Source organism: Aphidius gifuensis, linkage group LG5 (genome assembly GCF_014905175.1).
Source record: "Aphidius gifuensis isolate YNYX2018 linkage group LG5, ASM1490517v1, whole genome shotgun sequence".
In the NCBI taxonomy this organism is placed as follows: Eukaryota; Metazoa; Arthropoda; class Insecta; order Hymenoptera; family Braconidae; genus Aphidius; species Aphidius gifuensis.
Genome location: NC_057792.1, coordinates 12,531,859 through 12,548,203, shown reverse-complemented (window position 1 = coordinate 12,548,203; position 16,345 = coordinate 12,531,859). Strand labels below are relative to the sequence as shown.

Below are 16,345 nucleotides of genomic sequence, written 5' to 3'. Positions count from 1 at the left end.
TTTCATGTAAATCTTTCATATTTCAACCTGTTTCACAAAAATTTGGTCGATTTACACGAACAATATTAAGAAACAAATTTACTTTCCATGTCACCGCAAAAATTCATGCTGTCGAGCTAGCAACATCTCCGGCAACATTGGACCAAGAAAAAGGTGACCAGGTATTTCAAGAGACATTATTTTAGGTTATTTTCTATCTTTCTTTTTATCATTTCATAACCAGCCCATGGACTATCATTATTGGAATTTATTTTAACCTTTTGAACCAATTTTTTATGCTTTTTTAGTTAATTTCTGTACATATTTGGTCGAGAAAGTATGTAAACGAAATAACATTTATACATACTGATTAGCAGAGTCACTGCTAGCCTAGTTATAGTAAAACAACTTTTGGGTCAAAAAATAGAATATCTTGACCCCGAATATTAAAAGTTTATATTCATTTTAAATATGTGAAAATTTTGTAAATTCAATTTAGATACATGTTTATTATAGATTATATTTACTTTTAATAGAATTCAATTTTTTTTTTAAAACTTTGACGTGTTGAGGGGCTTCCTAGATTGAAAAATAATTCCTTTCCTCACTTAATTATAGTTTGCACACTTACCAGAAATAAGCATATATCTAAAGTATTACATGATCCTTAAATGTAGGGAAAATTTAATGTATAAAAAATGTGATTTGAATCACATTTTTCATATGCGAATTAAAAGATGACTCCCATTCAAGAATCACTCAAGGATTGCTTATGTCTGAATAGCCTCTGTTGCAGAATTGAAGTGAAAATAGTTTTCCTTTTTATGTCTTCTAAATATTCTTACGATGGAAAAGTTTAGCAGTGTACTTATTTTTGTAGTAGCCATGTGTTTATCTGTATGTGTAACGTAAATTAAGATAGAGTTTACCATTAATTGTACATTATACATTCAAAATGTTATTTCATAATAAGAAGTCATCCTAGTTGTATACCTTTTATAATAGTTGGATATACCAGATTGGATTACGAAAAAATTTCATTTTTGCCACTGTACCAATTAACTCTTTTGTAACTTAAATGATAACTAGAATAATTTTAAATACTTATTTTTTATACACCGAGAGAAATGAAGAGTTATTTTTACGTGATGATCTTACGATAATTACTTCAAGCATAAAAACGTACAATTTCAAATAAAATCACATGGAATTGAAGAAAAATTTTGTTATTGATGGCTTTAGAGCCCGGTAGTTTTAATTTTGAATTCCTTTTTGTTATTTCAACAAAATATTCAGGAATAAACTAAGCAGTTACTTGTCTTTTTTTAGAAATTTTTTTCGAACCGAATATTTCAGTTCCCCAAGTGTCACAGCAAAGCAGTAAAAGTGAATACATTAAAACTTTTATTAGAATTCTAACGAGAATATTAATCAAAGTTTACCGGGAACAATGTCTAAATTTGATTTGTCTTTGTTACCATAATGTAATTCATGCAATTTTACAAGGATATTTCTTTGCTTGTTCTTGTTGATCATCAAGAGTGACTGCAAAGTCATCTTTTTTGTCATTGAAAGTTGTGCCAAGGGTTCAATAAATAATAAAAAATTTTTTTATCCTTTGGAAGTATAAAGTTTTGGACATAAGATTGAAAAATGAATAATTATTCAATAACTGATTTGACTGGTTCTGACTTTGTCGAAAGTTTCTATCGTTATACCATGGCCTAATATGGCAAACACACTACAATAATCGAACGGTGAGTGTGTAACCTATTTAAAAAAATACGGTACCGTAGCATTCTATTTAAACAGAAAGCTCTTTGTATTCAGGAAAAATTATGTTTTAATAGTAATTGAGGAAAATACTTTTGAATTTGAGTCACACTTCTTCTTGACTTGATGTGCCGGAAATTATTATCAATATTAATGTAAGTTCTAATAATATTAATATCCCGAGTGGAAATTGAATTCGGCTTGGCCGAATCCTGATCCGAATCGGATCCGGTGTGGCTAAGGTAATCCGGATCCGGGTTTCCTGACCTTTTTCGCATCCGTTATGGCTAATGCTAACCGGATCCGGCTTTCCTTACACTTTCCTGATCCAAATCGGATCCGGATTGCCGGACTTAAATCGAAGTGTGATTTTTTTTTCAAAGTCAACATCCGGGTCCAGTCAGGTTTTGCTAAGGTAAGCCGGATCCAGGTACCTTGACTCTTTTTGGATCCGAATCGGATCTGGGTAACCGGACTTGAATCGGATCGGGCTTTCCGTACTCTGTCCTGATCGGAATCGGATCCGGGACGCCGGACTTCAATCAGAGTTTAATTTTTTTTTCAAAGTTGATTCTGAACCCTACTTTTTTTCTAAGAATTATTTTTAATCGGAGGCATATTTTTCGAGGAAAATCCATCATCAGATTAAAATGGGACAGTCTGTATATTTTTTTTTAATATTCATTTTTCTGCATTCAACCAATATGGTGAAACTCTGACTGGTCAAAATATTGAACTGATATTATTTAGTACTTACTCGAATGCACTTAAAAAGTCGGCAACGATATCTGACGTAAAAATAAATTGTAAAGATCGGATAAGACAAAGAGAAACGTGCACAATAAAATAGGAGCTACACATCAGATTGGTACTTCCAAATTTTCAATTTAAATTTTCTTTCTGATTTTTTAAAAATCGATGTCAAAAAAGAGTCAATTGTACAGAGGCAAAGTGCGAAAACGATCGTTCCATACTGCTTTTTTTGATTGAAAAAAATTATTTTGTTTGGTTGTGTACTAGAGCTTTGTGTTTCAGTGGACATCACCAATGGACAACTTACACCTAACAACAACACGCCTCTGCTTACGCAAGCTCTTTCTGGTACGTTATAAATACTCGAAAATGTGTAAGTTTTTCATACGAGTTACTCGTAATAAATCTATTATCTTCATCTAATTTGTTCGCGTTTTTTTTTTTTTTTTATTTCACTACAAACATGCATATAGACGGAGGAAATATACGGAATGTAAGAGAAAGAGAGTGACAAAAAATTGTGGATACATGCGACGCCTCAACGCCTTCAGCTATGCTTGACTTTTTTTCTTGTTTCTAAATCTGTCCAAACTTTTATATATGAGATATCCAGTATTTGTCACTTGCAATCTTTTATCAAATACATCAGACTTTTCAAGTGTGCAGTCTATTTACTTTCAACTATTTTCTTTCTCTCTTTTCGGCACTATCCGAATCCAGTGCCTCGGCTTCTCGTGGTGAGTGACTAGTCTCCAGGGTTTCAACACTTCTTTAATAAGTGAAGTGTCCCGGGTTGTGTCTTCCATAGAAGGAATCAAACATGGCTGACAGCCATTGATGGGAAATTATTATGTCTAGCTTGGATTACTATCAGACAGTAATTGAATATGATTGCAATGTATAGGGCGAGAGCCAGATTCATAGCCAGATTTAGTGACACCATGACTACAAAAAACACAAGTACTACATCTACTACTTCTTATACGTCACTACTATGACTACACTATTTACTACATTTCAACATTTTTTGAGTTTTTGATTATTAATAATAGTAATATATTATGAGTATTCATAAGGGGTTATGATAGTAAAGTTAAATGTTTTGGAATCTACTAATTGTCTTCATTGTAATCTTCTAAAAAATTTTAATAACTATATAATATGGGATTGAATTCAATTAATTCATATATATATTAAATATGAATATGTTTTAAATATTTATGGAAACATATATATTAAAAATAGTACCAACGATATGGCAACGGTAACGGTTTGGCTTCGTGATCGAGAGGTCCCGGGTTCAAACCTGACAACCGACTGTACCACTAAAGGTTTTCATGATTACCTTCGATGCATGGAAATCCGGTGCACTGTAGAATTTGAAAAGGCAGCATCCATGAACGTCGCGAGAAGGGAATGTTGCTTAAGGAAAAAAGAAGGAAACGTGCAAAAAAGAGTGTTTAAACTGCCTATAATTGTCATTTTTTTTAATATCTCAAAAATATATTTTAGTATTTATCAATAAAACATTTTTTTTTTTTTTATTCTTTCAATTTATTGGCTCGTTTCGTATGTGGGTCAGACTGTGACCTCATAATTTATTTCAGTGTAACTACCAATGATTACATATCACTACGAACTACTACACCATACTACATGAAACTACGAGTGACTATATGGAATTACTACGAAAAGTGTAGTGAAAAAAGTACAAATACTACGTAACTACACATGACTTCTATCATCAAACAGTATTATTAAACCTTTACTAAAAAAATAATATAAAAATAATAACATATCTGTAGTTATTTACAGAAATACTACCTATCCGTTAGCAAGTTTAACCTCCCCCACGGAAAGATTTTATAAAATTTTTATAAAATTTGGCCAAACTTGTTAAAAAGTTTTTATACAATTTTTATAAAATATTTATAAAATATTTATAAAAATTATATGAAAATTTTATGAAAATTATATGAAAATTTTATAAATTTGTCGCGATTTGAACCCAGGTTTTTCTGGGTATAGTAATATTCTTTTTTTTTTTTTTTTTAATGTTTTTATTTAACGTCGCATCAACATCCAGGGTTATTAGCGACGATGTCATATTCTTATGTATATTTTGATAGATATCTGTCGTAGAAACTCTGGCTTTGAAGTAAAGTCCTTGCTTCACAAACAGAAAGACCCGGGTTCAAATCCCGACGAAAGATTTATTTTTTATTTCATTAAAATTTGAGTTATTTTTTCAAAAAAATCGATTCACGTGGGGGGGGGGGTGATGTGATGAAAGTTCAAAATTTTTTATATAATTTTTATAAAATTTCTATAAAAACTTTATAAAAACTTCTTAACAAGTTTGCCAAAATTTTATAAAATATTTCCGTGAGGGATACAGATCTACGAACTGCTTGGAGCACTGAACATGACAATATTAACAGTAGATTATATGATAGAATACATTAGAAAGAAAATTCGAAAAGCTGGAGCGACTGTAAGAGGGAATGCCACTAGATTCGGTATCAGCTCTTTTTATAGAATTGCGCTTAAACATGGTTGTATTGCTTTTGTTGAGAAAAATGGTTACGCGTATAAACCATTGAATTTTATAAACTTTATTTCTGATAAATGGAACTTAATAATGATAAAATTATTTTCGAGCAATAGAAATTAAACAAGTTTTGGAAGATATATATTATTATAAGATCATTGAAACTTCATAAAAATAAGTGACACATAATATTACAGTGATGAGCAACTACCAAGCTGCACAAGCAGGGTTTCCACCTGCCTCTCCACACGGTGCTGGTGGTCATAGTGGTCCACAACGTTCGTTTCCAGCTGCTAACTCACCTGGACCAATTGATATGTACAGTTCAAGTGCAGCGGCTGTCGCAGCAGCCGCAGCAGCCGACTCCGCAGTAGCTAGCTACGTACAGGCAGCAGCCAGTCCACAACCGCCGAATACCGGATTCCCCGCCATCGCCGTATCCCGTGCCCCGCTGAACTACAGTCCTGTAAGTAAATTTCAGCTTATTTGTAATTGTACTATTATTGTAATGTATTATTATTATTATTATTTTTATTATTATTATTATTATATATATAAAAAATTATTATTTAAATAAATGAAGGATGGACAAACATTTTTTTCTGCAGGGTCCTTTGATACCAGCAGCGTTTACGAATGGATACCATTGAGTTTTGTTCCGATGAGAAAGTACGTACTATAATACTTCCGTTTACAATTTGATCCATCGCAAGCAAAACTAGAGAACTAAAAGTAGGTTTTCTTGTTCACTTATTTGAAAGGTCTTTTACATGATCATTGCATCAATTAAAAATCTATACGTCAAGTATTTTTTACAAAGTTGCTTGTAACTTTCAAATATTATATTACGTGTGCAAACAGGAATATTATGGATATAATTCTAGTTAAATAGTAAAACAACTTGGAGTGCCCCGACATCTACGCTTCTTTTTTTTCTTACACAGTGTATGGATTTTTCTACTCTCTTGATACAAATTTGACATGGGCTCATGTTAGCAAGTATTGAATGCAAACCTTTATAAGGCCAGACAGTTTAGTTTAAATTTCTTTTATCTGTATAATTGTGGAAGATGATTTTATTTATTCGCTAATGAAAATGAAAATCTCGCCGGTTTGATTGAAGACTAGTTACTAAGCTACACATAAACCCAGAAACAAAGACTCGGATATATGTATTTCGGACACGAGACGACTTTTGGGCGTAAACTATAGACAGCATAATATCTCGGAAAATAATTGTTATGTTGTGTGATACTCATGGAAAAAAAATAGTTAATATAAAATTTTGATATGAGAATAATGATAAACTAAGTATAAAATAAGGAGCATTTAACATTAATATTAATCCCTTGATTCGTTTGTTTTTTGAACAGGATGGACGAAAAGGCAAAGAGTAGTACAACTAACGAGCAGCACGAATAACTACAAGATAAGAGGCGATCTCATTAATTTAACCAGTGGTTGTCTGCAGTATGACTAAAATAAGAAATGAGTCATCAAAATTTATAAAATATTATACAAGATTATATTATTTCATATTATATTCTATATAAATATAGTCATATATTATAAATGATTGATGCGTGGGAAACGAAATATTTAATATGAAAATCAGATAGGTGTCATAATAGATAATGACGATGGTAGATCATCTATTATTACTTTGAAAAACTTCCAACAGTCACATAAGTGAAGTAGTCTAGCATAGTAAAATTGACGTAGAAAAATAAAGAATATTAGGAATCTCAATGAGAAACAATTTAGGATAACTACGAAAATTTTTCATTGAAGAAGAAATGGAAACTCAATTTTATAGTAAAAACAAATGTAGAGAAAATTATGATGAAATAAAAAAATAATGATTTCCTCTAATTGCACCTAGATGCTGGAGAAAAATAATTATTTTAAGACTAAGCAATAAAAAAACACCATTTTGAAATACAACTGAGAGGAGACCCACAAGATGAGTCAGTAGCAAGACAACAAAGAAAAAGAAATACAAATAAAATGAATTCAAACTGAATAAAAATAAATAAATGAATGAATTAATCAATGCATATATGAATAAATGAATAAAAAAGTAAATAAATAAATAGATGAATTAATAAATATATAAATAAATAAAAGAATGAATAATAAAAAGAATATATAAATATAATAATAAACAAATAAATAAATGAATAAATAAATAAATAAATAAATAAATGAATAAATAAATAAATAAATAAATAAATGAATAAATAAATAAATAAATAAATGAATCAATAAATGAATAAATAAATACACAAATAAATAAATGAATAAATAGATATATAAATAAAAAAATAAACAGATAAATAAATAAATAAATGAGTAAGTAAGTAAATAAATAAATAAATAAATTGATCAAAGAATAATTAAAAGAATAAATGAATAAATAAAAAAATAGATATATAAATAAATAAACAAATGAATAAATAAATAAATAAATAAATAAACGAATAAATAAATAAATAAATAAATAAATAAATAAGTGGATAAATAAATGAATTACTAAATAAATCATTAAATTAATTAATCAATCAAATCAATAAATAAATATTTGATAAATAAACAAATCGAATGAATATATGAATGAATAATTAAATATGTAGAGCCTAGTGTTGAAGAATGACTTGATAATGAAGAATAAAAAAAATGTGTAGTCAGCTCGGGTATTATCATTTTCATTTTTATTACGTGACTTTTTCAATATATTTTGCCAAATCAACCTTTAATAAAACAAATGAAATAACTTGAAAAACAAGGCAGTGCAGTACGAGAAATAATTCATACTTTTAACTATTAATGACAGTAAAAAAAAAAAGTGAATTCAACTAAATTCATGATGGAACTGATATTTATAGGGTTGTATTACATCTTCCTCAACTTGATACTGAAACTAGTATTTACGAAAATGAGCAGCAGCAGACGTTATTTATCTTAATTTTTCATTTTTTATCAGTTGTCTCACAATGATTCAATTTTTTATATTTCGTTGATAATAAAGGTTTTATGTATCCCCATGCTTAGAGTAATTAGTGAAGTTAAAAACAGATCAATGGAGGCTGATACCATTGGAGTCGTCTCAAAAGAGATCAAATTGGTAAATAACATTCTCAGTGCTTTTCTAAAAGAATTCAATATTAGTAAGATAGTTAGCTGGCATTATAGGCGTCCGTTCAAAAACCTCTAGTTCGTTACCGATTTCCAAGATGTCTCATTTCAAGTTTCAAGAAAAATGAAGTATCCTTATCCCAGATGAACAAGAATAATTGTTGATTTTATGACTAACACACTATCTTTAGCTTATAAAGAAAGGAAATGATTGTAGGAGTCTTATTCACATTCAATTAATTGTTATATATTAGGTTATGAATCAATCAACAAGACATAAAATAATAAAAATTGCTAACATAGTGATAACTTAGAAATCTTGAACTTCTACTATTTTAAAGTAGTTGTTACCGAATGATAATGCTTCTAAACTTGCCATATAGCTACAAAACATAGCAATGACTCAATAACAAGAGTTATACTTTTTAGTTTTTTAAGCAATTCGAAAGTTGTATAAAAAAAGGACTAAAATAAAAAATTTAGAATAGTATTTAATTCAATAATATTTATTTTTCGTTGACAGTATTGATCATTTATCATTATTTCCTACTGCGTATCAGTAGAATAAAGAATTTAGTATTAATTTTTTTTTTTCAAATATGATGATTATAATAAAACCAGTTATATTATATAAAAACGATGTGGGCGTTTGAAGACAAAGAGCCAGCAGCCATTTTGTGTTCGACTTATTATGAAATCAAAAAAAAAAATAACGATTGAAAAAAAATGACAAGTAGAAAACTTGGCTAGGATGTTCAACTTTCTGGTAAATGGTGTCAATTTACAGTAACGATAGCAATACTACGAAATATCATATGTTAAAATTATTATAACAAAAATACATTAAGCATTCGAATAACGTATTAACGAAATAAAATAAAAAAAGGTTAAACAATATAAATAGTAATTATCATTGCAATATATAATTGATTAAAGTGATTGATTTTGATTGGTTCGCAAATATAATGAAAAATATATTTTATTGTAAGAAAAAACTTTAGAATCTTCGTTGACTGATTTCGAGCAAACACATTGAGACTCAAAATAAACGGAAAACGATTTAATAAATTAAAGGTAATAAGAATAAAAGAAAGTCTAATCCACAGCAAATAGGTAAAGTAACCAATACAAATGTCATAGCTTGCATATGTCTGCATGATTTAATTTTCTTACTTTCTTATAAAATCATAAAACATGAATTCAAGTAGTAAACTTGAATTCTGATTGCTTCAAATAGTTAAATGGAATAATGAACTCCCGAAAATGATTAATAAAATGAGTTTTTTTTTATTGAATAGCATAAAACATGCATAAAAATTGAATTCATCAGAAGAACATATGTGCATGGGCCATTTTACGTTACTTCAGATAGTCTTGATTCTGAGTGGCACTGAATTAATTCCTAATTTCCTTCTTACTTATACTCGGCGGTAAAACTCCACACCTTTTTTTTAACGAATAATCTTGATTTTGAAGGTTCCGTAGAACGATTATATTTTCGTTTTTCACGAGACTTTTTGTTCTTTTGCAATATTTATCAAATTGCTTGATCAAATCGGCTTTTGAGATGGTCATTTTGATTTTTTTTTTTTTTTTTAAACGATGGAACTTTTTGTTCAAATATATGGGCCTTAAGAAATTTTTCATTTTCATTTTAGAGCTAGGACCACAACCGAAAACTAATGTACTATGTTGACTAAGGTTTCGAGTTTCGTTGTTTTGAAATATTTTTCGAACCGACGAACCCAATGGGTCAACATTAAATCATATTGACTTTTTTTTTTCCCAAAAACAATCGTTATAATTTTCTTTCATTTGTAAACCTTGTTGGATTTAATATTAACATTTTTTCACAGGGTCTAATGGTTCATAATAGCCAATCAAATCGGCTGAGGTTTTAATCAACGACGCTTTATTAGTAGACATGACGATATTTTTATTTTTATTCATAATAACGAACGCAAGTTGACAAAAGAAGATTTTTATTCTACTTGAATTTACTCTATGCTAGAACCTTACGTACAAATTTTTTATTGTTATATACAGAGCCGGGAAGTTCGTCTGTTATTTCAGTTTGCCGTAAATACCATGGCAACATGATGAAATATAGTTTTTAAAAAAGACGATCTGAACCTCGTACATGGAAAAAACGGCCTCAAAAAATAGCTTTATTTTTTTTTGGCCTCTTGAAAATGGCCTTTTAAAATAGCCTCATATTTTTGGCCTCTTAAAAATGGCCTTATATTTTTGGCCTTTTTAAATGGCTTTATGTTTTCGGCCTCTTCAAAAGGGACTTTTTTAAACTAAAAACGAAGCCATTTTTAAACTAAATGTATATATAATATATCTAATATATTAAGAATTAAATATATTTAAATAAATAATTTTTTAAACCAAAAAAATAAGGCCATTTTTAAAAGGCCAAAAACATATGGCCATTTAAAAAGGCCAAAAATATAAGGCCATTTTTAAGAGGCCAAAAAAAATTAGGCCATTTTTCTATGTACTAGGTTCAGATCGTCTTTTTTTTTAACTATATTTCACCATGTTGCCATGGTATTTACTGCAAACTGAAATAACAGACGAACTTTCCGGCTCTGGTTATATATAAAAATAATTGTGGCAAATGGCTTAGTAGTTAATGAATATGAAAATACAATTTATTTAGTTTCATCATTTTCTTTCACATTTGCCAAATGTATTTTAATTTATTATGGCATTCAACACAATTATTTTGATTCATTTTGGCAATTAAGCTGAAGACTTAATTGAGATTACTAATTGATGAACATTTATTTATTTAACAAATAAATTACATGCATTCTATTTGATATAAAAATAAAATACTAATGAAGAGCAGTAGTTAAGGAAGAGATCAAGCTAGGGGGAATCGATGTAGCTTACCATTTCTATTTTTCGGCTACGTTAATTCCTTAGCTACATTTTTTGAAACTACTGCTTGTTTTTAGACATTTCAATTTATAAAAATAAATCATATGTATTTTATTTGATAAATAAATAAATGTGGAAGGTAAAGTACAAAGTCTTACCTTAGACTTTTATTCATTTAACAAATAAAATACATGCAATTTATTTTAATTCATTGATTTCCGTCACAGATTTGTCTACCCTCAAAAAAATGTAAACCGATTATGTACTACATCATCTAGTTAAACTTACAACTTCCGTTAGTAATTGAAGTTTTTACAACCACAAAAGTATTGAATACAATACTTACAAGCTTGCTGACTATCAAGAAAACAATGTTGAAGGATGTTTTTATCGAGAAGAACTGAGTCCAGTACGCTATCGAGATATAGATCTCGTCGAAAAAATTTTAACATAACGTAAGAATAAGGTACATGTAAGATGGTAAAGTTTTGATTCTGAACATGATACATGGGAAAATGAATCAGAATTATAAATAATTATACTTACAATGTATAAAGGTATGAGAATTTGTTAATAAAAAATTATGACAAAATGAATTTTTCAAATGTAATTTATCTATTGAATATTGTGTATAGGCTTAGACCAATTTTCTAATAATACAACTTGATTATTTTCTCCAATACATTGCAATGTTGAAACTTATTTTTTAATACTATCCTTTAATTCAAGGAATTTTTTTTATTACAAAAATAATATTCAGCATCTTTTTGGTAAGAAAACAGTATATTTATTATTTATTTCGACTAGTCTTGCACCGGACTTTCTTTCACAGTAACTTTGAATTTTTGTCACAACATCTTTTGTCAAATCTTTCAATAATTTATATTCTCTCGAAAGTCACTTAGTCTTGGTGTTTATCAGTTTTATGTAGCCATAAATCCACTGTATTCATTATGAATCTTCTGTAGAGCTGTTACTTTGTACTTTCTCTTAAACTTTAACTCAGACATTTTTTTAAGATCCAATTTGCTCTCCATTTCAGCAACGTTATTATTAGATTGCGTTCTTACTTTTCCTTACAGTCTTGATTTTCGAATGATAAAATTTCACAAAAACTTCTCGTTTATATAGGATAATTACAATAGAATAGTGAAGAAGTACCCATTTAAATGACACGTATTTAGAGTCAGCGAATTCCCACGTGCATATCAATTTTTTGCAAATAGAATTTATTTTTCATTATAAACAATTAAATACTACTACAACATTTTATTAGTTTTTAATTGAAAATTACACGTATTGAGCGTCAGAAAGTTTTTACCAAAATTGAATTTTGAATATATTCATACATAAGACATAAGCCATGGGACATGGGACATGAAGCATGAGTCATAAGACATGAAACATGGGACATGGCACTTGGAAATTCATACATTCAAATGATATATTCAAACTTCTTTATCATCTCTGTTTTACCGACAGGGTTCCGGTCCTCCGTCTCCTCCGATCTACCTTTCCTCTGACCGCCCGCTGGTCCAGAACTCTGGTTGTTAGACTACTGGCTCTGTCTAAAACTGCATTCTCAATTTCTTTTCTGTATTTTGTTTGGAATATTTTCACCGTATAAAAAAACGTCAATGAACAGTGATTCTGACGAACACTGTACAAACTTGACGCTTTTTCAGCTTAAAGAAACTGATTTTTATTTTTTTTTAGGGAATTTCAATTTCCTATTGTTTTCGCTTTTCGTCTGGACCCCCCCCCCCCCCGAAAATTTTCTAAGTACCTTAATCTAAATACGATAAATATGGGGAACATCATTAAATATGAGGAAAATATAGAAAAATCACTGAATATAAAGAAAAAAACGATAAATATGGGATAATATCAGTGAATATGAACGAAAAGCTACTGAATATAAAGAAAAAACTGATAAATATGGAAAAATATCAGTAAATATGAAGAAAAAGTCGCTGTATATAAAGAAAAACCGATAAATATAGAAAAATATCAGTAAATCTAAAGAAAAAAGCGCTGAATATAAAGACAACTTTGATAATTATGAGAAAATATCAGGAAAATATGAGTAAATATCAATGAAAACTTACTGAATACAAAGAAAAATAGGATAAATATGGGAAATATCAGTAAATATTTAGTGAAAATCACGGAATATGAAGAAAAATATGATACATATGGGAAAATATCAGTAAATATAAAGGAAAATGTAGACAAAAATAGAAAAATATCAAAGAAGATCAGGGAATATAAAGAAAAAACGATAAATATGGGATCAGTAAATATAAAAGAAAATGTAGAAAAAAATAGGTTAATAACAAAGAAAAATCAGTAAATATAAGAAAAATTACGATAAATATAGGAACATATTAATTAACTTCTCCTCCTCCCCCCCCCCTTCAATCATAGTAGATCCCTCGAAAGTGTCTTAATTAATCTAAACACGATGAAATGGGAAAATATCGGGGAAACATCAGTAAACATAAAGGAAAATATAGAAAAATATAGCAAAGTATTATGGAAAAATCACTGAATATAACGAAAAATATTATAAATATGGAAAAATATGAAAAAAAACCACTGAATATATAAAAAAAAATATGATTTCAATTATGTTACCCTCTCTTAATATGCGAATGGAAATCTAAGAGAAATTATCAAATAAATCACAAAAAAAAACAAAAAAATGAAATGACAAGTTTAAAAAAAAACAGAAGAAAATAATACAATATATGTGACCTAAGATATAATAATGTGGAGAATAATCAGAATCCATTTTAGTCAAATTAAAAACAACATATAATAACCAAAAATTAATGACATAAAAATAAAAACAAAATTAATGCAACAACATCACATCATCAATAGAAAAAAAAAAAACATCTATCATTTTTAACCAATTTAAGAACAGATACAACGAAATTTTTGAAATCATAAGCCAATAAAATCGAAATGGGTAAAAGAAAACAAGATGGGAACAATCCAAAAATGAAGAAAAAAAATAAAACTGAGTGATAAAAACACAAAAAAAAATACATTGATAAATAAGAAAATTAAAAAAATAACAGATTTAAAATTAAACACAATATGGTAAGTCAAAAATTAGAAATGAATATAAATGACGTAAAAAATTAAATCAAAAATTCAATACAGTGATACAATTCGAGCACGAATTATAAATAAAAGTGAAATAAAGGAATGGAAAAACGAACGAGGAACTGGTAAAAAATTTACGATGGATGTATGTGATGAGAGTGACAAAATAAGATGTATTTTTTTTTTGGAGAAGCTGCAAATGAAGATCATGGATTGATTGAGGTACCGTTATCAATAAAATGTACAAAGCGAAAAGGAAAATTATTAACATATGATAAATTATTAAATATTCAAGTTGAACAAAATATATATGATCACTGAAGGATTAGTGAGAAAAGTTAATAAACAAAAGATAATAAACAGAGGCTAATATAAAATTCGAAGACGATGAGAAAAATGAAAATATAATAAAGATTAATTTCGAATTGAAAAAATACAAGAAGTCATCTACCAAATAACTCATGTGCAGGTAAAATTATTTTAGCAAAAAAGGAATTGATGTTGATCACCATTTAATTTTTTTGGCTGCATCAATTCTGTAGCTTCATCATTCCCTTAACTCATGCCAAAAAATAGAGATCAAATGTCATGTTGATGTTGGACAATGTTGAGGAAGCTTACTAAAATGTGTACAATAATATTTTTTAAATAATCAACAACTAAGTAAATATTTGAATACTATCTTATCAATTAGTTCTAATATTTAATTAAAATCAAATAAATCAAACTTCAATAGATTTGTTATTTTTCATCACTCTACACGCGCATGCGCAAGTACTAATTAACAGTGATCAGCAAGGGGATGAATAGTACAATGGTCTTTGGTTAATCTTTGAAAAAATAAAAATTATTAACAATGAGAATCATCTACAATCCAAGTACAATGAGCTACAATCATTGTTTTTCTGTCGGCCCGTCACTCGTCTGCTAACTACTAATAAACTGTAAATGACATTTACTAATTCATGGCTCAATGTACTTAGCTGGGAAAAAATTTGGTAATTACTTAATTTGTTGCCTGCTGGATAGATTAGAGTTTGGTCAAGTTTAGTCGATGCAAATTAAAGTTTAGTTAACAATAGTTAATTTGGTAATTGCTAAATAAAAGTGACCATATAGTTATTTTCTCCAAAAACTATTATAGATGGAGGTACAAACTCACAATGCAGGCGATAGAGTTTCGAAGACGCATCATTTGAACCTAATACGATGTCTGTATGTCTATTTAACGTTGAGTTATTCATTGCCTAATTTTTCAAAATTGTTAAAAAATTGATCAAAAATTTTTTTAAATGTTCTGTAACTTTCAGGATAATGGAGATAAAAGGATAAATTATATTAGGCTCGATTGAAAGCTCTTAAAAAGCTCTGGAATACTTGGATTTTTATTCGGCTTCAAATAGGATATTTAATTTTTTTTCTCAAAAACTGTTTTTTTTTTTTTTTCTATTTTAAAGTTTTTTTTTTTTTTTCAAAAACTCTTAAAAATTGGGAAAAACACACAATGCGGGCGATGGAGTTTTTTGAGACGCATCATTTAAGCCTAATACGATGATTTTTTTTCAATTAGTTCGTAAGTTATGAACGTTTTTTTTTCGTTATAAAATACAATACTACGGCTAAGCCTATGGCTCCTAGCCTCCGTAATAAACAATCGACAACAATCGACAACAACAATCGAAATTTATTTAGGTATTATTAGTGATAAATACATTGGACATGTAAGCCTATTATTATCATTAAATCATTATAAATAAATTTCAATTTAGTGGATTGTTGTGACGTCGCCTTTTGGCCGTGAGAATAACAAAAATAAATTGCGCAAAACTTATTGTGCATGTAGATAATTAATTTTGCAATTGCTCATTGAAAATAATTAATTAAAATTATTTAGACAATTTACTAAACTCTAATTTCGATTGACTAAACTTAATTGAGCAATTTCCTATTGAATAGAACCATAATATTAATTTTTCCATAATAGTGCCAGCTAATACGGCCACTTTTATTTGACAATTATCAAATTAACTATTGGTTACTAAATTCTAATTTTCATTGACTAAACTTGACCAAACTCTAATCTATCCAGAAGGCAACGAATTAAGTAATTACCAAATTTTTTCCAGCTATATTTCTAATTCATTTACA

General features: G+C 28.5%; 1 protein-coding gene across 12 annotated transcripts in view; it reads left to right on the top strand.

Moving 5' to 3' along the window:
• The window catches only part of LOC122857626 (RNA-binding protein Musashi homolog Rbp6), a 228,013-nt gene extending 213,539 nt beyond the window's left edge, over positions 1–14,474 (top strand). For 5 of the 12 annotated variants that reach the window (XM_044159877.1, XM_044159884.1, XM_044159878.1 and 2 more), the window contains 4 exons: positions 2,788–2,853; positions 5,254–5,522; positions 5,665–5,725; positions 6,430–14,473. In XM_044159877.1, coding sequence (XP_044015812.1) covers positions 2,788–2,853; positions 5,254–5,522; positions 5,665–5,706 — 377 coding nt within the window. In that variant the 3' untranslated portion in view covers positions 5,707–5,725; positions 6,430–14,473. Of the gene's footprint in view, positions 1–2,787; positions 2,854–5,253; positions 5,523–5,664; positions 5,726–6,429 lie in introns of all 12 variants that reach the window. The other 7 variants (XM_044159887.1, XM_044159886.1, XM_044159885.1 and 4 more) reach the window with 3 other exon arrangements.
• The last annotated feature ends 1,871 nt before the right edge of the window (positions 14,475–16,345 follow it).